This window comes from Aspergillus steynii (assembly GCF_002849105.1).
Source record: "Aspergillus steynii IBT 23096 chromosome Unknown P170scaffold_2, whole genome shotgun sequence".
Taxonomy (NCBI): Eukaryota; Fungi; Ascomycota; class Eurotiomycetes; order Eurotiales; family Aspergillaceae; genus Aspergillus; species Aspergillus steynii.
In genome coordinates, this window is record NW_020194399.1 from 4299731 (window position 1) to 4327368 (window position 27638).

Genomic DNA, 27638 nt, shown 5'->3' on the forward strand with positions numbered 1-27638 from the left:
AATGGAAGCTCAGAGAAGATGACATATCGGGGACGGGGAAAGCAGAGAAAAGAAGAGGTCGAATGCTGTCGAAGGCCACCCGGACCCAATGTCTAGAAGAGGTACTAGTTAGTAGTGTATCCACGCCTTGTTAAACTCCGATCTATTCTTGTACACGCGAATTGTGGGAAAGGCGTACTATGGCTGGAGCCCTTTTCCGATCATTGAGTTTCCACAGCTCAAGCAATGAGAGTCGAATAACGGGGATCTATGTAGGAAGGTAATACCTAGTCAGGTTGATAAAAACAGCAGCTGCCACACATTAAGGCTGCACTGCATGAACATTCTCTGGGGATTTCAGCAGAGTTACAAGGGGGGCAATGAAGGAGGGGATTGTTACCTACATGCAGGGGCCCAGGGCATATACATGACATAAATGAGCCTCGAGGCCACGTCAGTGCATACCTGGTTAGCTAATTGGGTTGGCTAACCGAGGGTACTGTGCGAATGTTGCTAGCTCCTTCCATCAATTCTGTGGGCAAGATCATGTCATTTAGAGAATCCAAAGTGGTTGCAGTCAACGGATCGCCGGTAGCACCGACAGTGCCGTGGGACGCCGACTGGGAGGATTCTTTATCCAAGTCGGGAGGTGAGGTAAAGTAAACAGCACGTCGAGTTCATTGGACGATGGCAATTTTGGCCTGCCTGTCTGACCGGGTACACTCTAAATGCGAATGTATCTCCTCGGGGAGGTGGGCATTCAACGAATTAAGATAGAAAGCTACCATGCAAATCCGATGTCCTGCCAGATCGGGAATTTAAGTCAAGGGCAGGGCGCAATGTCAATTGGGGTCCCCAGAGCCAGGTACCTAGGTGTCTCTTAACGGCAACCACCCATGGAAAAGGCTGGACACGGCAGAATAAGGAGACAGGGCACGAAGCCATTACTTGGTACGGCCAGTCCAAATGGCAGGAAGCTATCCCCGGTGACAACAGGAGCTCTACCTAGGTACGGGCATTGCATGTTGCATGTTCACTCCGGATATCTCGTTGTCAGCGCGGTATTTATTGTATGCAGCGCGTAAGTGTACGGGGTGCGTACTAAAACCAACTGGGAAAGCGCCAACGATCATTGTCGGAATGGCAGCCCAGCCAATCAAAGAAGAGGAAAGTCCATGTCTTCGAGCAGCTGTCACACGGGGCCCTCCGAAAGCCAATTTCAGAGCCGTGGTTTGCTGGTATTGTAACGAAGGACCCCACCGTTCTTACCTAAGGCAATGACCTCGGTGGCTGATATTGCAGCAAATAGTCCGCGGTCGCGAACTTCCTCTCCTTTCCTCTCTTCTGTGGTCTGAGGAGTCAGGAGAATAGGTCCATGGTCCATGGCCGAGGGGCAAGTCCTGGCGCCTCCAAAAAGCAGGCGTAAGCATCACCGCCGATTTACGCAGTATGCATCACGCAGAGCATCGAAGCAATTGTTCATAATTGCCGATCCACCGATGTGTCGATAGATATGTGGTGCGATCGGACGCATCCACGGGACACTCTGATTTGCCGGAGAGCAGCCCCGGCTCAAGGGGTATTGCTGACAACAGAGCAGACCCCGGGCGACGTGCAGCATACCACAGTGGAATCTCCAGGGGGGAAAAAAAATGAACAATGGGTACGCTCCACGTGAGAGCACACCCCGAGAATTTGTCATGGTCCGCGAACATCTGGCGGAACCATGCCCATAAAATGAGTCAGTTTGTCCATATCATACTCCGTAAGAGCTGTCCCAGAGGCCAGGGCCTCTCAGCCCTATCTGCCGCCAGTGCGAGTGGCTCCCCTTGGCGTAATCAAAACCCCCTGTTGCCTTCGGAGGAGCGGCCACCCTATCAAAGGGCAACCGGAGTAGAAACTCATGGCGCGGGCATCTTGACAGGCTCTTGCACATGGATTCCGCTTTGCAATGTGGATGAAACAGCTGCAAAGCTTCCAATTTTGAACCGATTCTACTGTGCTCCGTACCTAGGCAAGGTAGAGTGTAGCACCTTCCTTTTGCGGATGACGATGACGTCACAACCAGCACTGGCAATCTTGGCTTCCGCGAGTGGGCTCGACTTAGTCAAACGGAGTAGATTCGACTGACAGTCTACTCCGGAGTATCATGAGAGGTCCTCCACGCAGTGAAAGTGCTGCCCGAACGAGTTTCATCCTTCCCAAAAGCGACTCGTCCAGGTGAGATGTTTAATTTCCCCTCGGGGTCTGCTTTCTCTGAACGCATCTAGAAAAAAAAAATAAAAAAACAAAAGTTGATAGGTGATAGGTACTAAGAGATAAAACCATGGTAACGGGGAAGTGTACGTACCACAGGTTCTGGTCCCTCCATCGCCGACCCGGCAGGATAGGGCGCACGTACTGCCGTGTCTCTCCCAGCGACCAAAAGCACAAGGTACGGGGGGAGCAGTGAAAAATACCACACCCGGTAAGCTACCATGTATGGTAAGTAGGTACCGCACTTATGGTACCTTAGGTATCGCCCGTGCGTACCTTACTTTCCTGCCTGAACGCTGAGTCAGCAACGGAGGTAAGGGAGGGCGGCGACGAGCATCAATCAATATTATCTACGCCACCAAAAGTAAGGTATTAGTCCTCTCCTTCCCAGCTGGGTATGGCGCAAGCTACCACATTTGAATCATCTACGGCTGTCGCCCATGTGCCGCGCATGCTTCTTCTAGCACTTCTAGTAAACCCGTGGAACGAGGGCAGCGTCTTCGACATCCATGGTCGCCCAGGCTGATCGTCGTGCATCCCGCCCCTCCTTCGGTTTTGTAGTGGTCGTCTAGGAAAGTGTCACGTCCAATGTTTCCGAGCAAAAAAAAAAAAGTGACAAATCAAATCCAAAGCAAAGGATCCCTTCCGGTGCCTTTCCGATTCGAGTCAAATGGGCAGATCCCGTTATCGCCACCTATGTGGGGGAGGTGTGGCTTAAGGTCCGGGATGCCGAGCAGGCAGTACTCCGGATGACTACGATTACGTTTCTCGTGGATCGAAGCAATCGACTCCGTAGTAAAATCGAGGGTGTCTGAGCATCTCCGCATCTCAACTCCGACAGGACCATAGGCCAAAACGGACGGGAAAGAGGATATGACATTTTCGCCACCGGTCGCGCTCTGCGGTCCTTGCACCCTCCGCCGTAGCCCGCCGAGGGGGATGGCAACCAATGGTCATTTGTCCGTCTCAACAGGGCTATGTATGATGATCCTAAGGGCCAGGAAGCGGAATCCTTTGTAGCCCGGGAAGAAATCGTCAGAGATACGACGGTGGAGAGTGGCGTGAGGGCTCTCATTGCTCGCACGGGACCGCTGCGTGCTTGTGCTACCATGATGGCCCCTTCGAGGGCCGCGCATGATCAATGACAGCGCAGCCGGGGAAGATCCATCGAGAGGTGTTCATGTATTGCGGGAGATCCCTGCAGCTGGCATGGAGGACTTGAGACGAAGTACGGAAGCAAGTATCAACCTTTGGCCTTAGCAGGAACCAAAGGTACCGGTACTTGGTGGCGCAGGAGGCGGCGCCCGCCGGAGAATAAATGCTGGCCAATCCCCGGAAGCCCGCCAAGCCCGTCACCTGATCGCTTACCTAAGCCCCGGGGTCTGACCGGGAATCTTGCATGCCATGACGAGGTGGAATGCTGTGGCCTGGGCGAGAATCCGATGGCTTTCGCCTCTTTCCCCTTTCTACTTTTTCCACTGGCATGTTCCGGGCCCGAGAGAACATGTCTCCGCGGGGTTTGCATTGCATGTAACGCTAATTTATGGGGTGTTACTCTGCAGGAGCATGAAGCAATCAAGCGGAGCAGGCATACAATGCGATTGAGCTAAACAGGCCGTCGGCCAGCCATTGATTATGTTCCTCTTGCAAATATTTCTAGAATTAACTGCCAGTGATCATAAGTCCCGCTTATTAGAAGGCAAACATTACTTCAACGACCTGCCCGTGCATCTCCCGTAGGGTACCCATCGCGTGGACCGCCAAGACAAAAGAGAGAGAGAGAAAGAAAGAGAAGAAAAAAAGTCGGAAGATGGGATACATCACGTCTCCCAAGCGTCGCCAGTGTGAACAGAGAGCGTAAGGCATATAATTAACAGTACTCCGGTGCCAATGCGGCAGGTCACTAGGGGGAAACCGGGCGTTTGACAGTTCGAGGGGACACATATCAACCCGACGTGCGCCATAGAGTCGGCGCTGCTCTCAATCGAGCGATCAAGCAGGTCTCTCTCTCTCTCGGGAACAAGATCTCTGAGTTGATTAAAATGCCCGCTGTATAGTGTTGGCAACGATTCCTTCAGACGCGCCAGCGTCGACTCGAAGGAAGGACAGGTATAGAGGTATGGTGGAAAAAGAAGGGTAAATGGTTATCACTCAATCGAGTTTTCTGTCCCAGACCCTATAGGCCTCGACAGCATGAAATCAGTGCATGATTATCAGTGAGAACCCATCAATCCAAGGTCCGCAGGATCCTGAAATCCCGGCGATTTTGTAACCCAAAGGTGGGATCAAGGTGTGTCTGCAACAAATCCTAGTCAGTGACGGTGATCTTTGAAAGAACCTGACATGAACCATACCCTGAGCCTCCCTGGGCGTTACCGTAAACACCAGACTTCCTGCCCAGACTCGTCAAGAACTCGATACCATCAATCCAAGCCCCGGCTCGGACATAAAAGCCAAGCAATATCTCCCCACGTCGGGTTTCTAGGGAGCGGGTTAGATCTTGGGTTTGCAAGAGAGGGAGAGAGAGAGAAAAAAGCGGAGCTGATACTCCGGAGGCAAAGATACTTACCAAGCACAAAATCATCACCCCCAGGTTTGCCTCCTCTATTTCCGAAGAGTTGGCTGGTGGCATCTTCATAGAAAAACTCAAGACCGTCCAATGCGGCTCCATGGTAGACCTTGATAGAGGTCAAGAGCTTAGTCGAGAAGGCACAATCCAGCAGAATTTGCTGGGGTTGACTTCCTTCCATCTGAGAAAATCCCAATGCACCACCCTTGTAGCCGGTGTGACCCTTGGGTAGTTTCACAAGGGACAGCTTGGATTTCAAGCTGCTAATCGATTCCACGGTATGGCAGCCAAGCGCACCGGACACGATCGACATCTTGACCCTCTTTTTCTTCTCCTTCTCGGTGCCAAACACGCGTTGCCGCAACTCATTCTCCGTCACCGTGATTTGTTTGGGGAGCCCATTGCTGCTGGACTCGCTATTGATATATTCTATGAAGTTGTGGCAAACTTGATCGTCCTCTGCATAGAGCTCCAAAAACGCGATTCCAGAGGCGGCGGTGATCAAGATTTTACCATTTTCGACAGGCCAGACCTGAACGCTGTCATCGGAACTCACCGGGGCGTCCCCGGGCAGGCGAAAACAGGGGTGAAAACGGAAGCGCAGCGCGTCCAGTCGGTGCCAGCCACATTCGTCCTGAGGCAAGCATAGTTTGAGACCCTGTTGCTTTGTCCGAGTCGAGAATGGCTCGCGCGTTGTAAAGGATCGATTGAAACGAACATAGTCTCGCAGCATGATACCGGACTCTTGGTGAGGACTGCCCAAGAGATGGCCGACTTCGTGCAGGTGTGCCCCGATCCCGATATTGGCCGACTCCCAACTGGACCCAGCTTCACCGCAGTCATTCGCCACATAATCCGTGTTAGTCCTGGTACAGTCGGAGAACGAATCTACGACTTCTTCCAGACAGCTGGGATAGCTCTGCAGGCTGTGAGAGCCGAAAATGGCCATTTTAATATCGTCCCCACTGGAGCCTAATGCCGCGTGGCCGGTGATGGTTTGGGCACCCGTGTCCCAGTGAGAATCCAGAAGCAGAACGGAAACGTACTGCTTCTGACTCTGCTGGGGCTGGAAATGGCTCCTGACGGCGTCCTTGGCAATACGGAACAATTCATCCTTCTTGGTGGCCGGGCCATGTTGCTGGGCCATGTTAAGATCCCGGAGCTCAGCAACGGTTTTGTCGGTGCGCACGATGTGAACCTTAGCCTCGTTTCGCATCTGTCCGTTGTTGATATCCCGCCGACTCAAGGTGCCGGTCTGCCATTCTTCCTCAAATCGAAAACATCGCCGGCCGAAATTGTTACGGAACATCTGTTCGCCGGTGAAGGACTGCCACAGATAGGCCGCCATGCGGTACTTTTTAATTGCCGTTTCCAGACCATTTCCCTCGCGTTGTTTTCTCTCCGGCGTGGCATCGAAGGTGCCATCGGAGTCTTTGCCTAGTAAAATGACCAGCTGTAGAGGTGGGGCGTTCACCAGCGGAAGATAGTTGACGCATAGCCATGACGAATGAATGGCGGGATGTGCGCTACCAGACGAAAGTTTCGTGGATACGAAGTCGAAGCGCAGCCGATTAGGACCGGGAACGAGATGCACGAGGGCTTTGAAATGGGAGGATGTGACGGGCCAGCTGACCGAGGGGAAGGCGTCTTGATGGTGATAGACCGTGATACTTCCGTCCAGCGGATGTTGTCTGGGGTCTCCGATTTGTCCGTAAATCAATAGGACTTTTTGATGCACCTAGACAACGAGAAAAAGTAAGCTCTGCTGTGGCTCATGTCCGTCGAACTTTCTTTTTTCTTGGGGGTGGGGACGTTGGCGCAAGAGAAAGACAGGTCACAACAACCGATTACGTACCCAGGAATTCTCCGAAACGGAGATGATTCTAGGTGCATAGGGGGATGACGGAGTCGGCGACCGAAGTGTACCATTGACAGACATCGCACTGCCACCCTGGAGGAGAAATCAGTTTCCGGTCTCGAAGGATCCAGTCCGAGAAGCGTGAGAACCACGTACGATGACGGTACTATTGCGCTGACCTTGGAGGGTATGGGGACCAGGTCGTTGGGAAGGCACGGGAAGATGCGTGCCATTAACGCTGCCATTGCCTTCGCTCAACGAGGGCAGGTTGGGAGACGAAACAGTAGGTTTGATGGAAGACGGCGGGGTGACCGAGCTGTAGGAGGCTGTCTCCAGCGTGGACGAAGATTTGCCGGATGTCATCTCTCCATTGGACTGCGACTCGTTGGATTTCGACTCGGTGGACTTATTGGTGCGGAAACTGGCTCGAGACCGGCGACGGAGTTGCGTGAAGAACGGCATGACGAAGAAGCTGCTTGTCGAAGCGACCGAAGAAGGAAGCGATCCAAGTTGTCGAGGATTTGGAAAAGGAAGGAGAGAGCACGCAGCACTACGTCAGGGACCGCGGAGTATGTCGTCGGTGCCTGTTTGCTCGAGCTTCGGCAGGAAAATCCGATCGGCGGTACTTCTCCTCTCAAACGAGCGACAAAACCAGACCAGCAGGTTGCTGGAGGCGATGGGAGAAGAAGAGAGCGAAAGGAAAACAAAGATTGCGCGTTGTTGTAATCGAGAGGCAAACGAGGGCGACCGTTTGCGGATGCGACAGGAACGAACGGGTACCACCCCGCAGAATGCTCAGGGGAAGGCAGTCGTGGTGCTGGTATGCTGGGATTGAGTTGGAATGATCTAGCTCATCGATGGGAATTAATTGGAAAAGACCGTCAAGGAGCGAGAGCGGGAGAGACAAAAAAAAAATGGGGGTTGGAGAGGAGAGAGTGTGAAGAAAGAGAGAGAAAGCAGAAGGACGAGAGAAGGAGAGAATAGAATGAAGAATGGATGGTTGTTAACTTCGCCAATAAGCAAAATCAAATCAGGAAAAATTCAGGAAAATCAAGAAAAAAAATATAAATAAGGGAAAGCTCACTCCGTTATCAAGTCTCTTATTTTTGTATTATTTTTTAACGTGGTTTTAGTGTCTTATGGGCACCAAATAGGAGTATGTTCCAGATATGAACAAGGATGAATATGAAATGCTGCTACGCTCCTTTGCCTGTAAACCGGACAAGATAAAGCCGTTTCTCTTTTTCTTTCACCTGTTTGTTTTTCTTCTCATTCTCCTCCCTTTTCCTGCTCTCTCTTTTCTCCTCGCCGTTCAATGTCCACGGGCCATCAACCCCCCTGCCTTTTGAGCCAACAACGACATCAATCGGGGGGAGGGGAAGCTCCAATTGTGCTTCGATGCAAGAAGTGGGTCGACAGAAGTTGCACTGCCTGTTGCGAATAGACAAGGGCGCGTTGCGTAGGCCAACTGTTACTGGCCAACCGCAGGATCGAGATAGCGCCTAGTTTCACCCCGAGTGGAGGCTGGCCTTGCTAAATTTGTCGCAGCTCGATAAGGTCTATCTTCATCTTCGACATGGAATCTCCAATCACGACGTACACCGTGGCGGACCTGAGGGCGAATTGTGGATGCTTGGCCAGTGTTGCTCTTGAATCTGGCCCTATCTAGGGGAGCACATCGTCCACAGAGGATGAGTCTATCCTGGCCTTGTCGAGAGACAGCCTCTGTCGGAGATTCCTGGACCCTCAATTCTTCATCCCTTTTCCTTGGTCGGTCTCCGTCGTGCTAAAAAGGGCTACTATCGGACTAGAACAGGAACCCAAGCCTTTCAGACCGGGCTAAAATAGACGGTCGACTAGCGATCTCGACTCTCACGAACTGGCCGTTTTTTTTTTTTTTTTTCTCTCGGATTGTAAATTCTTTCTGTCGATGCTATCGCTGGTATGCGACAGTATTCCCTCTGATCAGCGGTCCATATCAAAGATGCGACTTTAGTGACAGACGACGCGCCCAACACTCGCCCGCCGTGCAGTAAATTAGCGAGCATTTGGTCTATCCTGGGCTTCCCCTCTTGGTCCACGTCATTCATTTGCAGTTCCCTGTTTCTGCTCACTAAACTTCCTCGGAAATCCCAGAAAAGGATGGGCTTGATCATTGCAGGGGAATTCGACTCCACCGCGAAGGTGCTTGATCGTTCTTGGCGTCGTATTCAGGCAGCACCCAAACTGCAAGACAGAAAGAAAATGACAAGCTGATGCTGTCAAATCTCGGACTCTTACATGAAACCTGTGAAAGAAAATCCCACTGGGTGAATCAATCACGCCAGGTGGTGATCATCCGGAGACTCATGGCTGACACAAAGGGGGTTTCCCTCGCCGTCGCTCCTAGGAAAGGGATGGACAGGTCTTACAGCAGGTGAGGAGAATGGAAATATTGCGATTTACTTGGGTCGGTCCGTAGGGTTGGCTTAAGCTTCATAGTGGCGACCCCTGGGGACCATTCAACGTTCACTGATTCTGAAACCGGACGACGAGATCTCAGACTCGATCGGACCCTCCAGGTCCCTACGGCGTACGGATACGTTTCTGCTGGTCGGAATCCGGAAAGGCCGAGTGGACATGCCAGGCATCGATGTGGCTGCGGGCTAGAACGACGATGGAGACGAGCTAAACTATGGATTCTCGACTGGCATAGCAACAGCTCCGAGTCGGAATTTTCCTCGATGCACGGAGGCCGGTACTTATTATTGATTGATTGACCGATCTCTTCAGGAGGGATGAGGAATGGCCGGGGGGAATCTATCGTCCCTGAGCCGGTGCCGACTCTCCCCACATACTAGACATAGACAGATAAACATCTGTAGAGCATTCCTGGTGGATTACCGAATGGAGAATAAAGAAAGCGAGATTGCTGTTGGTGATACGAAGGACGGGTCGGGTCATTGACGGATGCAATACTGAATGGGAGGACTGAAGCCATAGGCGATCTCGGAGGGTCAATGAATCCATGACGCAGAGAACCATCCATCCATCATCCGAGTAGTCAATCAAGAAGAAGAGGAAGAGGAAGAAGAAGAAAAAGACCCCTAGATGCGTGGGTTCCCCAGAGTGAAGGAAGGAGGAAAAGGTTGACTGTCGAAAGGTTTGCTCTCTGGCCAAACTAAACCCAACGCAGCCGTTCTTTGACCCGCCCTGCGTCTCTCTTCCTTGCCTGCGCTTCCCTCGACTTTCCCTTCGCCCTCAAGTCCCCTTCCTCCTTGCAGTCCGGCTCTTGCATTTAGTTACATCCCCCCAACTCCCTTCCCACCGCTGGTTTATGATCTTGACCTTCGTCCATCCCGCTGATTAGTCCTGCTGCCGCTCCTGCTCGCCGTTTTTCCGCTGGCAATGGCCTTACCTCAGCCGTCCAATTCGGAGCGGACAATCCGTAAAATTGACATTGCCCAGGTGAGGCTTTCTCCTGGATTTTTCCTTTTCTTTTTTCTTTCCCCTTCTCGCTTACGGTGCCTCCCCCTTTTTGGAAATTCTTGGAAGAGTCTAATGTGGTTCCCTCGTGGTGCATCTAGGTGTCCCTCAGCCTTCAAGATCGTCTGGGCCTCGCCAAAGTCAAGTACCAAAACGGCCGTCTGCACGCCCTAGACCAGAATGGAAACCGACATATCACCCTGGGGAGTGACAAGCCTTCGGATTCGTCGTCGGAAATCTCGCAGAGTCGCTGCGAGACCCCCATGACCTCGCCTCCCTTGCGAACCTCCACCTATTCCAAGGAACTGCCTCGGTCGTCCCGCAACAGACATGCAGCCACCTTCAATTCCAAAGTGATGCAGCCTATGCTGTCCGCCAGTCGAAAACGTCTTCGGTCGGACTCGATCACGGATCGGACCGTCAAGGCTCCGCGGGTGTCGTGGAAGAGCTCGTATCGTCTACCCGAATCCTCTCCGGGGATGAATCGCCATCTTGCCAGCCGACCCCATCCGCTACCCTTCATATCGGAGACCGCGACCATCCCGGAGTTCTCTTCTCCTGCATATCACCATCTGTCCGATGACGACAACGATCCGGATCTGCCGGTGCACAGCTTCCAGAACGTCAGCTCCATGGTGGGCTCGTCGCCGCCTCGGACTCCGCCGCCGAAGCATGCTCGCCTGTCCCGCAACGATCGAAATCTCCGACACGAAGACGGGGCAGATTTGCTGCTGTACCTGGCCAATTCTCCAACGCCCGCCAGTGTCGCTGGCAAGCCTCAACCCCGGGACTTCCCCCCTTCGACCCCTCCAAGCCAGCACGCCGTTCTGCCCGGGCTCACCCCAACTCCCGGGGGCGGAGTTTTCCCCAACTTTGGCACCCCCAATCAGCAGTTCAACTTTGCTGATTTTGTCAACGTGACTCCAAGTCCAGCGCAGCCTGCATTTGGCGGTCGGACGCCCGGGGGGCCATCCAGAACCCCTCTGACCGCCAAGGACAGAAGGAGGTCCAATCTGGACAACCTGCTGCCGCCCGGGGCGGACAGTCCCAAGAACCGCGTCAAAGAAGCAAGCACTGTCTTGCAGCTTGGCGGAGAGCTGCGACCGTAAATGCCCCGGCTCCTCGAAATGACCATGCCTACTTGTTCATGGATTTTGTCACGACTGCTAATGATTTATGTGTACTCTGTCGGATACTGCCACTTATCTTTCTCCCTTCTTTCCCGATGCTCGGGTCATTGGATCGAACCTTTCCATTTTATTCTATCTTTTCCTAACTATTCCGGCATGTTTCCGCGGGCCTTTCAGTCCTTTTGGTCGGCTGATGCTCTCGAATAATGCATTTCTCTGTGCATACATACCCTTTTTCCTATGTCATGTTTAATTTGCTCTGCATATTGTTTCATTTGTGTAAACCCTTATTTCTCTGTTGACTAGTACTACCGTTGACGCTCTTTGCCAACCTCCTGGTTATTCTTTTTATTTTCTTTTATCGTTATTGGATGGATGCGCACGATGCGTTGTCCCAGGACTCCGGTATGGATATGGAGACACCTGCCTTATGTCTAGTTTGATCACTATTCAGTTGTATATAGCTATGGATATCAATGCCCATGTCGATGTTTACAGACATATCACCCCGACCACCCACATTCAACATTTACCCATTTGCAGAAAAGAAAAAACATTGCGTCATGGCTGAAGAAAATTCACCGACTAGTTGTCCCCACCGGATGGAGACATTCTGTGTACTCCGTAGGACTTTGAGAATTTTCTTCATCTTCCTTTCCCGTGCTTTGGAAGGCTAAGAAAGTCCGCTTCCGCCCACTACTCGACGCTATTGGCCTGGGAGGGAGCGAGAGAAAAAAAAAATAAAAAAAAGCGAAAAAAAGAGGGGAAAACAACGCGCCGCCAACCCTCGACGCGTCAAGCCCCGACCCGTGTCCATTTCGCGTTGGATCTAGTACGAAAGGGGAATGGCGTCATGCAGCATGCAATAAATTAATCCAGAGATGGTTAGACTGTTTCACTATTTTTTTTTCTTTTTTTTTCTTTTGTCCGATGGAAGTCTTGGCATCCACGTGATGATAGAGGAGATGAGTAATGCAGTCCCTGTGAGGTGTCCAGTGGAGGGAATATTGCCATATGGCTGGGAATATATTTAACCACGAAACGCAGCCACGGAGTGTACTCCCTCGATCGATCGATTAATTGATCGATCGGTATGGATCGCTGGGTATATTACATGTCTGTGTACCTAGGTAATCACCGTGGTAAAAGCGTATGGTATATGATTGTATTATATCGCGTATGTATGGAAGTTGTATCTAGATCTCAATATATTCGCTCTGAGCGTCAAAGAGCACTTCACTCCTCCATGATTTCCTCCGGCACTGGTTGCTCTGCTTCTTCCAGTCGAGCCTTCTCGGATTGCTTTCGCCAAAGATGAGCCAGATAATCCGACGTGGTCGCTTCGTCGATGGATTTGTCCTCGCGGACTCTGAGGAATCGCGGAAACCGAAGACTGAGGCCTCGTTCGTCACTCACCAGCCCGATAGCGGCCGTGTAAGTCGGACTGAGCGTGATATCCGCAAACGCCATCTCCCAAACTTCCTGCGGCTCGAACCAGATGTCGGGCTCGCCGGCATACTCGACGTAGCTGGGTCGGGAGATCACGTTGGCGCTGCCCTCGGTGTATTTGTCCCTGTTGGCCTGGTAGAATTTATCCGTGAAGCCCGACATGCATTTGGTGACCGCTTCAAAGGTGCCGGTTTCGGGGTTGCGGACGGCGAGCAAAATGGGCGACCACCATTTGGCTTTGCGGCCCTGGCCGTGCCATCCGGCGACGGGGACAAGGTCGAGGGTTTCAGAAGATGCGCTGTAGTCTTTCTTGACCTTGAGCCACGAGTCAAGGCGCTTGTCGGGTTCGTAGGTTGCTAGCAGGGCTTTACGTCGGGTACCTTTGGTGGGTTTTGTGCCGTTCGTTCTGGATGAAGCTTGTATCTGGGGTCCTGATTCTTTAGCGCCGTCTGCGGAGGTCTCGATGTCCCCATCCTTGGGCAAATTGTCGAGAACTTTGACCATGATGCCTTCGCACTTGGCATTCGTGGCACTTTTGAAAAACTCCAACACCGTCTCAGAATCCCCCGACGTTGCATCAATGCTTTTTACCCAGGTGAAGCGGTTTGGGATTTCCATGAAAAGACTCCGGAGAAGCTCTCTACGTTCGCGGAAGGATCGGTCTAATAGGGGCTCCCCGTTCATGTACATCAGATCGAATGCAAAAAGGCACACGTTGACCTTGATCGTCCCTATCTCGACATTTTTCTTCGCTCGGTTGGTGAGAACTTGGAAGGCCTGGAGGTCACCGGTGTCCTGGTCAACGGCAACCACCTCGCCTTCTAGGATAAAGCTGGACACACTCTCTCCTCGGATCTGGGGGACCAAAGACACAAGGTCTGGATATTTCTCGGTCATGCTTTCCAGGTGACGCGAAAATATCGACACGTTCCCGCTTTCGTCGCAATGCACTTGGGCGCGCTGCCCATCGTACTTGAATTCGCAACTGAAATCTCGCCCTTGTAGCTTCGTCAACATGTCCGAAAGATCCCGCGTAATACTACCCAGCATCGGTCGTAGTGGCACATGAACTTGCAAACCGCATCGCAGAAGGATTTCTTCTGCGACCCCTATCTCGAGCAGACAGGGAACAAGATCGTTGTAGTTAGGGTGCCTGGCATACGAGGCCTTGACTATTTCTTCAGCGCCACTGTAGGTTTCCGCAAGGTCTTCCTTCTTGAGACGAGCAAGGCCCTGCTGAGAGTGCACAGAATGTTCCGCGCCGTCTGGTTTGGAGTATAGGAATGCTCGAGCAAGAGCGATGAGCATAGTTGTTTTGACCGCTCCAATGCGCAAATTCTGGACCAATGTCCTGACGATGTAGCGACTCTCTTCTGCACCTCGAGCATCCTGCAATAACTTCTCAACAATCCTCTGCTTCGCCTCCTGACTGCCGCTGCCTTTGCTAGCGGCAATCTTGACGAGGGACTGATATGCGCCCTTGATCTTGAGCGGCTTCGGTTTGACCAAGGTAAAGCTCTGTTTTTTCTTCGCTTCGAACGCAACATCGCCTGCATCTCCGTACTTGTCGTATAGTGCCTTCAGGCCTTGGCTGTTGAGCCCATAGATTTTCTTGAGCGCTTTCGAGATCGATGACCCACCTAGTCCCAGCTCCAACTCATCGTACGGCGGAGAAATGGAGTTGGTGGCAAGCCAAACTGCGGGGAGAACACTCGAAGGGTCTCCTTCGATCAGGACCCGCAGAAAGTTGACCAGGGTATCCACGATGCGTATGCGACTGGAGGTTGCATTGGCAAGGACAAAAGCTCGAGTCAACAAGGCGTACGAAGCATCGCCACCTTCCGTCGCCCAGTGCGATTTCAACTCCTCCGCATATTTCCTCGAGTCGAAAGTCAAGGGGCTTTGATCGAAGGGCACTGCGAGCGACACCGTATCTTCTGCCCCAGTCGATGATTGTAGCGACAGCGTGTTATTCTTCTTCGGCTCGGGTCGCGATGTGTCGTCATCGGGGATCGTAGGAGGAACGGTCGCGGGCGCATTGCTTGGAGGATCGGCTTCCAAGCCCGAAGCCGTGTCGTCTTCTTGGTTCCATTCTGCCTGAAGCTTCCGGGCGAGAGCTTCGTCAGAGAGAGTCTGCTCTGTGTCCTCCGAGGGGGGAATTGAAGGCTGCTCTGCTTTGGCTGCAGCGTTCTGGAAGAAGGACGCTATGCTGCGATTCTGCTGCGGCGAGGACTCCGGCGCCTCTCTTTTGCGTTTTTTGGTAGGAGTCGACATTGTGAAAGATCATCGTTCCAAATCACTGGTGCCAGAGGGGTCCAGGACCAAACCAGGCGCCATGATGCCTGGACGGAGGAAGCGATGACGGAATGGCAGTTGGCGGCGGATGCGATTGTCCGCAACTCGCCCGAGGCGGTGATGGGCGACACCTTGCGGCTTGCAACTTGGCCTGCTACCACCACCCTCCACCATGGCCTCTTCGGCGTCGTCTCTATCTCTGCACGAGAAAACGAGAGTCGAGGACTACCTGAACGACAAGATCCAGGTCTCGGCGGATTTTGAAAGTCTAGACTCGTTACTTTCGAGTCTCCGTGCCCAACATGAGCTGCAGCGGAAGCAGGTATTGTGTTTCCCCCGCGATCCGATTCAACCTCAACCTCAACGTTTATCAACTAACGGATCTTTGATAGCTAGCAGAAGCCCAGGAGGTCCTATCCAATGCCACAAAGACCTCCAATGACCACGCAGAAGCCACCCGAAAGCGAGCCGAGGCGTTTAAGGAGCAGCAGGCCGACATCGACCGGCGCCTGAAAGCCATCACGAAGTCGGATGCCAGCGATGAGGCTGCGAAACGATTTGAGGAGGGAATAGAAAAGCTGCGGCGGCTTGAGATATCAAGAGGCTATGTGACGCTACTCAAGGAGGCAGAGGAGCTGAGGTACCCAGCACACAAACAAACACCCTACATTCGTCTGGCCGCTAAGAAGTGATACAGCAAGGAAGCCTTGAAAAATATCCAGTCTGTCCCTCAGCTAGCCATCGAGCCCTACACTCGACTCCGAAATATCGTTCAATCGTTGGTCGAAGCCCAGCCTGCAGCAGAAGGCGCCGCGCCCCATCTGGTTGACTACATAGGAAGACTAGCATCGGCACTCAGGGAACAATTGAAGAGCGACTTTACCAGGCGACTCCAAGGAACGTTGGAGCAAATGAAATGGCCATCAAAGGATCTAAATTTCCCAGAGGACTTGAAGTCACAGTGGAAAACAAACGTTGAGTTGCTTCTCGACCTCCAGACTCCGTACGAGAGGTCCCTCCTTTTCGCATCTTACTCTGTCTGACTTTGCACTAGGGAACTGAAGAATCGCAATGTTGCCTCAAACCAGCAGAACGTCGAACCGACTATTTTACTGCCGCTGGAAGTCATGGTCCACCCCCTGGAGCTTCGCTTTAAATACCACTTTAGTGGCGATAAACCGACCAACAGACTCGACAAGGTAAAGTGTATCCTGACTGTGCCTGGCCATTAAGCGTCTAATAGAATATGCAGCCGGAATACTTCTTGTCGCATGTATTGGATCTGGTTAACAACTTCGGGGGTTTCTTCATCTCCTCCCTCCAACCCATCTTCGATGAAAAAGCCCAAGCCGTCGGATCCGATTTGGAGTGGAACTTCAATAACGCCTCGCATGCGTACATTACGGCTCTTCTGCCGATGCTGAGGCAGAAAATAATCACGTTTCTTCCTCAAATCTCCGAGCATCCCCAACTTTTGAGCCACCTGGTCCATGAGTTGATGACTTTCGACAACGACATCCGCGAGGGTTGGAACTACCTCCCAGACCCCTACAGCCAGGAGAACTGGAAGGGGATTACCTGGGATGTCCTGACCAAGGGAGGCTGGTTCGACCGCTGGCTTCAGGTCGAGAAGGACTTTGCGCTGGCTCGCTACAAGGACATTGTGGATACACCAGACAGTGGTCATATCGACTACGATGGTGTCGAGTTCTCAGTGACCAAGCCCACCAAAGCAGCCATTCGCGTGAATGACCTGCTAGAGACCATCACCGATCGGTACCAGCCATTATCTTCATTCAGCCAGAAGCTGCGTTTTCTCATCGACATTCAAATTACAATCTTCGACCAATTCCACGAACGCCTGCACTCCGCTCTAGAAGCCTACCTTGCAATGACATCTACCATCGGTCGCACCGTGCAAGGGACAGACGGCGCCAGCGTGGAAGGAGTTGCAGGTCTGGAACGGCTTTGCAGGGTCTTCGGAAGCGCCGAATATCTGGAGAAGAAGATGGAAGACTGGAGCAATGAGGTGTTCTTTGTCGAGCTTTGGTCGGAGCTTCAAGAGCGGGTTCGGCAGAATCGTGACGGAGGCAAGAACGTCGCCGGTTCAATGTCAGTGGCGGACGTCGCCTCTAGGACCTCTCCGGCTGTCAATCACGGCTCCGAAGCCAGCGACCACAAAGGCGCGACTTCCGACGGAGCCCTCTTTGATGAGACCGCTTCTGCGTACCGTCGTCTCAGACTCCGGTCAGAATCTATCATTACGTCGACTCTGACCTCTAACGTGCGATCTGCGCTGAAGCCGTACTCTCGCGTCTCAACCTGGACGACTATCTCGGTCCCCTCAACGTCCTCCACCGGCCCTCTCCCCCCGTCTTCTGATCTCACACCTGCTATGCGTACCCTGTCGACCGAGATCTCGTTCCTGTCTCGCACATTAGGCATTGCCCCCTTGCGCCGGATCATCCGACAGGTCCTCCTCGCCATTCAAACGTATCTCTGGGGCACGATCCTCATGAAGAACACCTTCTCCGCGGCAGGCGCAGCGCAACTCATCAGCGATGTCGACCATCTCTGCAACGTGGTCGACGTAGCTCTCGGCCCAGCGACCCCAGCAGGGGGCTCCGCGAAGGTCTTGCAGAAACTGACCGAAGGTCTGCTTCTTTTGGGACTGGGTGCCCATGCGACATCGCAGCCTGAAGACGAGCCAGGCTCTTCAAAAGCCACTGATCCTCTCGCTGGAGGTAGCGACGCTGGACTCGGCCTGTGGGCGGTGGAGAAGAGGCTCTTCAAAGACAACGAAAGCGCCAGGGAGGTTCTCTCCGAGCTGGCAGTGGAAACTCTCGCAGAGTCGGAGGCTCGGAGCGTGCTAGAGAGGCGCGTCGAGATCGGTAATTAGTTAACAAGGCGCTGTTGTTGCCTGATGACTTTACGAGAGCTGGCGTGATGTGATAGAAATCATATGCTTATATTTCTTGTTTTCTCTATGGCCCTGCGGCTTTGCTATAATCGTAATATCATTTACACATATACTCTATAAAGGCTCTTCTCTCCAGACTTCACGTTGACAAAACGTGTCCAAGATAGCCCACTGCACCCAAATTGTACATATCTGAAGATTTAGCACAAGAAAAGATCATGCATGGTGGACCACGGGTCCATGGCCCCTCTCTCCCGGTCTCCTCGACGAAGCCGAGGCGTTCTCAGCCTTCAGTTGGTCGACAATGGCAGGACCGACCTCTTGGATGGCCTTCACCAGACCCTCGACCGTTTCCCTCGTCGTCTGTACATTCACGACGCAGCGGAAGAACTTCCCGTTGCCAACCGCATCCTCGTCGCCGCTGGGCGGCGCAAAGTCCACCATGAATCCTTTGCGGACGATGGCGTGCGTCACCTGCTCAGTCACCTTGCTGTTGGCCTTGCCGCGCTCGGTCTCGTTCGAGACGATCCCCCGCGGGTGGACAAACTGTCTGCCGGGGGCGTAGTAGAAGCACACCTGGAGGCAAGGAGGCGGGTTCTCGCTGACCAGGATGAAGTCGGGCTGGTCGGCGACTAGGGTCGCAAGGTAGGTGGCGATGTCGCAAGCGGTGTCAATCTGCTTTTCATAGCCGGCTGTGCCATAGTATGTCCACCCGAGGAAGAGCTTGAGGGAGTCGGCGCGGCGCCCGCACTGCAGCGTCAAGTCCGCTAGGTCCCAGACCTCGGGAGAGTCGACGGCCAGTTCAGATTCCGGCGCACTCTGGTCCTCGTCGGACGGCTCGGTGTCTTCGTTGTGGAACAGGTATCCGGCGGGGAGGGTATTGGCGCGGTGGAATCGTCGCAAGTCGGCGGCCAGCAGGAAGGAACAAGTCACGGGGACGCCGAGCATCTTGTGCGGATTGATGGCAATACTGTCGGCCTTTTCGGCGCCGGCGAGCTTCTCTCTCTGACGCTTGGAGAAGGCAAACGAGCCGCCCCAGGAGCCGTCCACGTGGAACCAGAGGTTGTATCGCTTGCAGATGGCGGCGATCTCGTTGAACGGGTCAAAGGAACCCATGACAGTCGATCCGGCGGTGGCGTTGACGTAGAACGGGGTACGTTTCTCCTTCAGCGCCTTCTGAACCAGTTTCTCCAGCTCTTCCGCAATCATCCGGCCCTGCTTGTCCACAGGCACCGCCCAGACCGAGCTGCTTCCAAGTCCCAGCATCTGCGCCGCCTTCTCGATACTGTAATGACCGTGGGCGCTGGTAAAGAGCACGAACCGGTAATCGCCATTTCCATCATTCTTCGTGCTGGGAAACAGATTGTTGCGCGCAATGACGATCGACGTCGTGTTTGATGCTGAACCTCCCTGCACGGAAATACCACCGGCTCGAGGACCATTCAGCCCGAAGAGTTCGGCCAGCTGTCGTCCGGTGTACTTCTCGATCACCGTCAAGGCAGGAGATACCTGGTACACATGGACGTTCGTGTTCAGAGCTGCCAGTATCAGCTCCGAGGCGACTCCCGGTGCATTGGTCGAGGCATATAGCTTGTCGAGAAAACCCTGGTGCCAGGTGTTGACGGAGTAGCGCAGGACCTTCTGGAGGACTTCAATTAAGCCGTTTTGGCCCGTGCCTTGCTCAGGAATTTGCAATTGGAGGATCTTCTTCAATTCTTCGGGCTTCTTGTAGTCGACTAACGAGGTACTTGGTTGCTGGAGGTCTCCATTCGAGCCGTTGGATCCGTTCACGCCATTTTTCAGCTGCTGCACCTGACTCAACGAATCATCGTCTGCGGAACGTATAAAAGGAATTAAAAGGTCTTCGACGGCGCTCAGAAGCTAGTCCCAGGTTGAACTGTTAGAAACATTTCTAATTTCCACCAATGGGTGTTGGGAATAGACGGCTCTGGTAATCCTGGTAGTGTCTGACTCACCTTTCGCACTTCATCTGCGCGACTGGACGCTGCGGGCACAGCCATCGATGCTCTTCAATTCACGAGTCCCAAAGGGGATTTCAACAACAGAGCAAAGAGATTCGAATTTCCAAAGGCTGGTGGACAGTGGATTGATTGCGCACGCTATGGGGCTTCCAGAAGTCGGAGAAACTCTTCATGGCTGGCCGAATTCGAGAACGCGCCCCTCCCGATCTCGGTGGAGAAAAGATGGCGAGAGAGCGAGCGGGTCTGACATCATGTCGAGCGGACGGCACGGCATGGTTGACAAGCCCCGGTCTGGTGTGGGACTGGGGATCGTCTCTATGGGCATTTGGATGCGGATTGAAGCTATTCACGCTTCTTTACTTCGGGGGATTTTTTCGACGTTGCATTTTTACCCCGCGCGGCATCACCTGACGTGCGTTGGCCTCAGGACAGCAGAAAGTCTAGTTCTTTGCCATTCATAGTAAATACATGAGTCTATTCATCCAATCTATCCCTCGTCCGATCATTTCTTCGCAGTCACAAAATTCGGGTTGGTCTTGTTTTCCTCCGCCTTCGCAGCATATCTTTCCCGTGCCAGTTCAATCTTCGACTTGGGTCGTTCCCCAGAACCGTCCTGACGATCAATGCCCTTCGCTCTCGCTGCCCATTCACCCCGTCGTCGCTTGTACAGATCCATGGACCAGTTCCTCCAAACGGCGCGGCCAACGAAGGAATCTCGGAGTGCAAATTCATGCTGCGCTAGCTCTTGCGCCATTCGCTCCTTGACAAAATAAATATCTTGAGTGGCCGTCCATAGGGAATCCACGACGTGGGAACCACTGCTGTCAAGCGCAAGGTCCTTCAAATGACTTGTGAATCGTGTGGTGAACTGTCGGCGGAATTGAGGCGTGGAAGTCGGGAGAGTCAGAGCTTGCTGGAGGACTCTGGAGGCAGTAGGGTCTTTGGCTAACTGTAGGAGCGACTCGGATGGCTGGGCTAGCAAGCTCGAGAAGATCAGTCCACTCATCGGTCCGGGGGCAGTCAACATAGTTTGGGCAAGCAGCGAGCCGTGCAGCTTTTCCGCATTAGATGGCTGAGAAGAGCCAGGCTCTTTAGGCTGGAATTCGGGCTCCTCGTTGTCCCGGGCAGATTCCTCGAGGCGTAGGATTTGATTCAGCCTTTTGGCGGGATCCTTATCGTACGCAGCTTCCATAGACCGAGCCAGCGGCGCCGTGTTGACGCCCCGGATCACACATCGCTCGATCAGCACTTTAGGCACATTCGTCCGGGACCGCTCCAGAAGGTTGGGGATTTGCTTAACAATCAGCTCCATAGCATTCTGAAGGTCATCCTTTCCGAGTCTTTCCAGCACCCGGAGAACAACATATCCGGCCGTGGTGTTGCGAGCAAACGAGGCAATCTGATCGCGCATAAAGTTCTTGTAGAGGCCTTTGAATAGCTTTCCAGGCATGCAGCGCACAATTGTTTCCAGAAGACGGGATCCCACAGGATCGTACAGCAACCCCCGAATGAAAGTCGTGGTCTCGGAGCCCTCTTCAAAGTTCTCGTCGGGGATCAGTCTTTTCGTAATTGACTTCGGATCCTTTGCGCTCGATTTTCCGAAATGAGACAGTTCCAAAGAGACCAGCACCTGTAGTACAGGGTTACCCACGGGGTGGGTAGCCAATGCTCTCAGATAGGTATCATCCAACACGGACACCATGTCACTCATGACCTTCTTCAGCGTCGTCTCGAAATACTCCGGCACTCCCTTTTTCTGCGGAGCGGCATCTCCATCCTGTGTAGGTTCGGTGCCGACGGTGCCCAGTCTCTCCTTCTTGCGACTCGCGACAACCGAGTCACTTGTTGACATATCGACCGGCTCCCCGGCGAGGACCAACAGAAGAACTCGAATTGTATGCGACGCAAACCGTTCCGTCAACAAGTATCCCCAGTTCCCTTCCAGCTCCTGAACGACCTGCATGAACATCTCCGCCAGCGACAGCTCGGGCTCGGGTTCGTCCTCCTCGTCGGCATACTCCTTGCTGTCCTTGGTCTTTGACGGCTTCTGCGTCACACCAGGCGCCGCGTTGATGAACAGCGTTTCGCAGCAGTGGCTCGCAAACCGATGCTGGACCAGGTGCAAGAAATGGCCAAGGAACTTACTGAACAGCCTCCGGATCTGGCGAATGTCGGACATCGACATCAGCTTCTCCATGAGTCGAGAGCAAGACTGGCTGCATGCGATCTTCAATTCCTTGCCGCTGGCCTCCCTGTACACACTATCAACGAACAATCGCCGTTCCTCCGCATCCTCAAACTGATTCAGTTCCAACATCTCGCTTGCGCGGGAGAAATATTCCTGTTCTTCGCTATCGAGAAGACCGTAGAAAGGCATATCACTCGAGGGGGCGCCATCTTGATCTTGAGGTTCTTCGAGGGGGATAAAGTCTGCTTCTTGGTTGAAATCGGTGGTGTCGACCTCCATCTCGTCCGACGAAGGCTTCAATCGCTTGGGCGCGGAATCTTCGGGCGCTTCGTCGCGCTTTCGCTTCGATGCATCTTTTTCGGCCTTTTCAGCGGCGCGACGGCCTCGTTTCTGGTTTTCACGGGGCATGGTGCAGTAAACTCAGCAGGGCCGGCTGGTGGAAAAGTTGGTGATCGGACTTTGCTTTTCTGCGCAGGGAAATTTTTTGGGATAAGCGGTGGTCCAAGCGTTACTTCCGCGGAAATCAAGTGTTTGCTCGGTTTGCACTCTACGGCCGCCTTCGACGAGGTTCAGCATGATATCATTCATTTTGATGGTAAAGACAAGACAAGACTCCTCCTTGATACATCGGATAATACACATATGACCCCAGATCCAGAATTGTTATACAGACGAGTAGATCGCCGAGATGTGTCGTCCACATACAACGTGCTGCTCCATACTTACGTTGCGCGAACCAGCCTTGCCCTTATGGCGAGGCATGATTTGAAGCCGCGCCTCTTCCTTCTTGTCCTCCTTCGAGCCCTCCGGAGGTGCGAGGATGTATGTGGGTTTTGACAGGTTGCTTCGCTTGCCCGTTCCGAGTTGATAGTGTTCGTTTCCTCCCCACCACAGCGCATCAAAGCCCCAGTCGTTGTTATCGTCCAAAGTCGATGAAGGAGATGCGTCCAGATGAGTTTGGTTGTCCATTACTGCCGACACATGCGTCGTTCCCACAGAGATCTCGTGTAGCCGAATGGGAGAGAGTTTCTTCGTTCGCTCGTCATATTCAAACAGGCCACTCAACGACTTCACCTTGGTGGGTGCATCTTGCAAATGAATCCATTTACCGTTTCCGAGAGCACCCCAAATTCCTCTCCCGCAGGTCCAAGTATCAGCGGTGATGCGGTCTAGATCACGGATTGCGGAAGGATTTTCTCCGGGGCCAACAATGCGTTTAGCATCCACTGTGAAGAAGCTGTTGGCACCACCAGCGGCGATTCCGGTCGCCTTGGGAAACCAAATGTTGCCGCGATAGAGCCTTGCAATGGGTATCATCGTAGGGGTATCGCTTAAAGGCAACGATGGGTCGAATTCCATTCCCAGTTGGCCAAAAGAATTGTCGCCAAAAGAGAATACGCTACCGTCTTTGCTAAGGGCCAGCGAATGGTAATCTCCAGTAGCTATCTGTGTGATTTTGAATCCCTTGAGAGCCGTGACCTCATGGCAGGCATCGACTGGGCCTTTAGGTCGAGTAGCCCAGGTCAGACCGGGTATGCCTAGTTGTCCATGGGATGGGTAGCTCTCGGTCGAAGAGGCGACGGAGAAGACCCGGCCACTATTTGTAAGGAGAAGGGCATGTTCTAATCCACCACTGATGGAAGTTACCCTTTCGCCCAATTTTAGGCTGGGTTGAAGCAGCCGATAGCTGACTCCGGCTTTTCCAGACCAAAAGGGGACCCAAGAGCCTTCCTTGAGTTTGCGACCAGACATTTGGTCATTCCTCGCGATCGGCAAGGAGTAAACACTCCCATCAGAGGACAGAGCCAGGAGCCGATCGTTGGACATACATAACGAAGTCAAGTTCTTGCCAGTAAGGGTCTTTGTGGGCTTAAAGTCTGTCTCAGAATAGCCTTTACCCCACTGGACCAAGTCGCCTTTATCGGTGATTGCGGCGCCGGATTTGTCTCCAAGTTTGAGGTCCCTCAGCACCTGGTCGTCAAAATAAGACATCTTCCGAGGTGTCTTGATCACATTCTCCTTTGAGTCCGGATCAACAACGCGATGAGTGTTCGTTCCCCATACGTAGACACCTGGACTCTTCACACTCCTTTTCTTTTGGATGAGTTCTGGACCCAGTTCCCCGGTGATCTTCGACAAGGTTTGGGCTGTTGGCTCTGTTGGCTTCTCGATTTGGCTCCCCGGGCTCGTAAAATACGAATAGGCAACGAATGCGGCGGTTGCTGTTCCTGCAAATCCCAACGAATTGCGAAGCCAATGCGACGAAGAGGCAGACTGCCCTGCTACCCTCGGGCCATTGCTGGCATATCTTCTTTGTTCCCGTATGGCAAACCGGCCATTTCGAGCGAGACGACGAGAGGTGGCGACGATGTTCGTCGCCGATTGCCGCGAGCGAGCTGTCCACATGGTGCCCTTGAACCTAGTATGATCAGCAGAGGTAAATGTGGGCGACCTTTTGGCCTCAATAATTAGCTTTCCCCGCAGAAAGCGAAGGCAAAAGTGTCGAGCTCCAGAAGACTTGCGTCAGTCGGAGCGGAGGCGGGGGGCGGCGGCAGAATACCGCATTCAAGCGGCCACGGAGGACAAGTTGGACAATTGGAGACCCGCCGTCTTTTCTGGATAGAAAAGGGTCGAAGGCCGAAGAGCATAGACTCGTTGTTTCAAGGATCCTGCCCTCACAATGCGCCCGCAGACAACGGGGCCGCGATCTCGTCGACAGACGGTTCCGTCTCGCCCGCCTCAGCAGTTCAAGGCTCAGGAGGCTCAGGAAACTGAAGCCGAACCGGAGGGCCTAGATACGATTGCGGACATCCATAATGAGCTGGACTTCATCGAATGGTATAATGACGTGGAGGACAGCTTGTTGGAATCCAGCTACGACGAATACCAGTAAGTACCACTCCGAATGACTACTAGGCAGAGCCAGGCTGACAATCATGGACACTTAGAGCCTGTCTTCATGAACTTCAGATGTCCAAGTCTCACCTCGATTCGCTCTTGACCGACACCTCCTCTACCCTCGACGCTCTCAGCAGCCTTTCCCAGGACTTTCAAGCGGTGGAACTACAGACCTCAAAATTTCAGAAGCAATGCGAAGGACTCCTATCTGCTCAGAAACGGGACTCGGAATTAGCGCTGGACATCCAGGACAACCTTCAATATTATGAGTTCCTGGACCCGGCATCAAGAAGGCTCAATGCGCCTGGTGCGGGCAATACCGTTCGCGGGCAGGACTTCTCGGACATGCTCAGACGGCTAGACGAGTGCTTGGACTATATGGAAACACATGTTCGTACCGCGCGGATCAGCAGCATGCATGCAAAGCTTACTGACTTCTCATAGCCCGATCAAAAGGAATCCAGTTTATATCGGTCTAGGTACAGGCTACTTCTGACCCGTGCTCTTACCCTCATCCGAGGACACTTCGTCGCCGCCCTACGTGACGTGTACTTGAGCGCTTCGAAGAAAATCGCGGACAAGCAACTCAATGACACCACGATGTCGGCCCTGCTCTATGCCAAGTTCAGGGTAGGCGCACCCGAGTTGAAACAGATTGGTCTTGAAATCCAGAAGAGAGCCGTCCCTCCTTTGGACCCGGACCAAGGGACCGAAGCCGAATATCAGAGTCTTCTTAACGAACTTCATGCCAACTATGCTGCCACTCGCGGCAAACTCATCATACCCATGGTGCACAAGAATCTCAATGATATCGCGCAGGCACCGAGTACCTCAAAGGACCTTGTCGCCTTCGCCCGCGGAAGTATAAGTTACGTCCGCGGCGTGTGCTTGGACGAGTTTGATCTGTGGGGAGAATGGTTCCATGGCCAGGGCGGGCTATATGACTTCCTGGAAACTCTATGCGAACCTCTCTACGATCATCTCCGACCCAAAATCATTCACGAAGACAAGATTATCCGGCTCTGCCAGCTTTGCACTCTCCTCCAGACCCGCTATCTATTCGACCAGGAGGAAGAGACAGAGCACACGGACGCCAACCAGCTGGATTTCTCCTCACTAATTCAGCCTGCACTGGAGGATGTTCAAACCCGCCTCGTATTCCGAGCGCAGGCTTTCCTCCGCGATGAAATCGAGCGGTACAAACCCCGTCCCGAAGATCTCGATTACCCTGCCCGGAACCGACCGGTTTCAATCACAGTGACTGAGGGCCAGATCTCAGGCCGAAAGGTTGCACCTGCAGATGCTTTGGTGAATCTATCCAGTTCGACCAAGCAAGCAGAAGATGGTGCCGACCCACCGCCAGACCAAGACTCCAAGTGGGACTTTGAATCGCAAACCGCCTTGAGTGGCTGGTATCCAACCCTGCGCAAAGCCATATGGCTATTGAGCCGGATATACCGGCTAGTGAATGTGGGATCTCTCTCTCTTTCCCTCCCAAATATAATTTTGCGCGCCCAAACTGACAATAGTATGACTAGTCCACCGTCTTTGATGACCTAGCGCACCAAATTGTCCACCAAACCATCATATCCCTCCACTACGCGAGCTCCCTCATGTCCAGCAAATCTGCCACCGACAGCCAACTCTTCCTCATGAGTCACCTCCTCATCCTCAAACAACAAATCGTCGCTTTCGACATCGAATACGTCGCCCCCGAAGTCTCCTTCGACTTCTCCGGCATGACCAACACATTCTGGGAGCTGCGCGAACGGGGCGGTCTGTTCAACCCTCGCAACTTGATGCGCCTCGTCGGGCACGGCCTTCTACCGCGCGTCGTCGAAAACATGCTTGACGCCAAGGTTGAGTTGGACGGCCGCCTCCGCACCGTTATCAACGACTTCATCAACGGCTTCGCCACCAAAATGACCGCCTCCCTCCCCGCTCAGTTCATCGACACCCGGAACCTTCAGCGCGGCGAGCTCATCTTCCCCACCTGCCGGACCATCGAGTCCGAAGTCACTGCCCTTCGCAAGTTCCTGGTCGACTACCTCGACGACACGCGCATGCGGGAAACACTTGTCGGCGCGGTGCAGGACCGCGTCATCCAGATCTACGAGGATTTCTTCGATAAGTACATCTCGGCGGAAAAGAGCAAGGGGAATATGGTGAGCACGCGCAAGGGCAAGGGCCGCGAGGACGCCGTCTGGGACGTGGATACGTTTTCTGAGTGGTGCGAGGGCATCTTCCGAGTTGGCGTGGCGATGGCATCTCAAGAGGAGGAAGATCAGGACGAGGGCATGACGAGTCGGAGTCTCAGTGTGAGCGGCTCGACTAGCTTGGCGTCTCGTCGGTGATGATCTGACAAGCCATTGTCTCCAGTATCGTTGCAAATAGTATAGATACTATCAATACCCTTTTGTACGTTGGTTCAATGTTGTATATAGCCAGGGAAGCGCATGGAAATAGGACATTTTCTTGTCCATCGTTAAAATATAGGAAGAACAGTAGCAAAGAGTAAATCGGCGGGCCTCACCGGGGTCGGTAAACGATGCGAGATTTTCCTACCTCGTACAGTGAGTATATCTCAGCTCCGGCAAATGGTTGTTCCACACCCGGGATCTGGGGTGGCAGAATGGGGTTACGACCGGC

General features: G+C 53.2%; 7 protein-coding genes across 7 annotated transcripts; 3 read left to right on the forward strand and 4 right to left on the reverse strand.

Moving 5' to 3' along the window:
• Positions 1 to 3886: 3886 nt before the first annotated feature.
• P170DRAFT_116107 (uncharacterized protein) lies at positions 3887 to 4389 on the reverse strand. The gene has a single exon (XM_024842335.1). It carries the CDS (start codon positions 4177 to 4179, stop codon positions 3928 to 3930), a length of 252 nt encoding a protein of 83 aa, XP_024708200.1. The 5' UTR covers positions 4180 to 4389; the 3' UTR covers positions 3887 to 3927.
• A 45-nt stretch (positions 4390 to 4434) lies between these two features.
• P170DRAFT_349041 (zinc metalloproteinase family protein) lies at positions 4435 to 7124 on the reverse strand (the record flags this gene model as incomplete). Its single annotated transcript, XM_024843714.1, has 5 exons — positions 4435 to 4531; positions 4590 to 4716; positions 4805 to 6542; positions 6660 to 6755; positions 6819 to 7124. The coding sequence occupies 5 exons, from the start codon at positions 7122 to 7124 to the stop codon at positions 4435 to 4437; spliced, it is 2364 nt and encodes a 787-aa protein (XP_024708201.1).
• Positions 7125 to 10049: 2925 nt separating this feature from the next.
• P170DRAFT_350209 (uncharacterized protein) lies at positions 10050 to 11236 on the forward strand (the record flags this gene model as incomplete). The annotated part of the gene is made up of 2 exons (XM_024843786.1): positions 10050 to 10109; positions 10229 to 11236. 2 exons carry the CDS (start codon positions 10050 to 10052, stop codon positions 11234 to 11236), a joined length of 1068 nt encoding a protein of 355 aa, XP_024708202.1.
• A 1170-nt stretch (positions 11237 to 12406) lies between these two features.
• On the reverse strand, positions 12407 to 15071 carry P170DRAFT_434622 (putative DNA ligase I). Its single transcript, XM_024848756.1, has one exon. It carries the CDS (start codon positions 14978 to 14980, stop codon positions 12494 to 12496), a length of 2487 nt encoding a protein of 828 aa, XP_024708203.1. The 5' UTR covers positions 14981 to 15071; the 3' UTR covers positions 12407 to 12493.
• Positions 15072 to 15083: 12 nt separating this feature from the next.
• On the forward strand, positions 15084 to 17966 carry P170DRAFT_379157 (RINT-1 family protein). The gene is made up of 5 exons (XM_024845476.1): positions 15084 to 15323; positions 15394 to 15641; positions 15699 to 16004; positions 16056 to 16200; positions 16254 to 17966. The coding sequence occupies exons 1-5, from the start codon at positions 15174 to 15176 to the stop codon at positions 17898 to 17900; spliced, it is 2496 nt and encodes an 831-aa protein (XP_024708204.1). The 5' UTR covers positions 15084 to 15173; the 3' UTR covers positions 17901 to 17966.
• Positions 17967 to 18137: 171 nt separating this feature from the next.
• P170DRAFT_444786 (uncharacterized protein) lies at positions 18138 to 24083 on the reverse strand (the record flags this gene model as incomplete). The annotated part of the gene is made up of 4 exons (XM_024850657.1): positions 18138 to 19794; positions 19898 to 19947; positions 20424 to 22481; positions 22761 to 24083. 4 exons carry the CDS (start codon positions 24081 to 24083, stop codon positions 18138 to 18140), a joined length of 5088 nt encoding a protein of 1695 aa, XP_024708205.1.
• Positions 24084 to 24703: 620 nt separating this feature from the next.
• P170DRAFT_507637 (Golgi transport complex subunit COG3) lies at positions 24704 to 27463 on the forward strand. Its single transcript, XM_024854502.1, has 4 exons — positions 24704 to 24980; positions 25040 to 25379; positions 25434 to 26459; positions 26528 to 27463. Exons 1-4 carry the CDS (start codon positions 24772 to 24774, stop codon positions 27341 to 27343), a joined length of 2391 nt encoding a protein of 796 aa, XP_024708206.1. The 5' UTR covers positions 24704 to 24771; the 3' UTR covers positions 27344 to 27463.
• Positions 27464 to 27638: the final 175 nt, after the last annotated feature.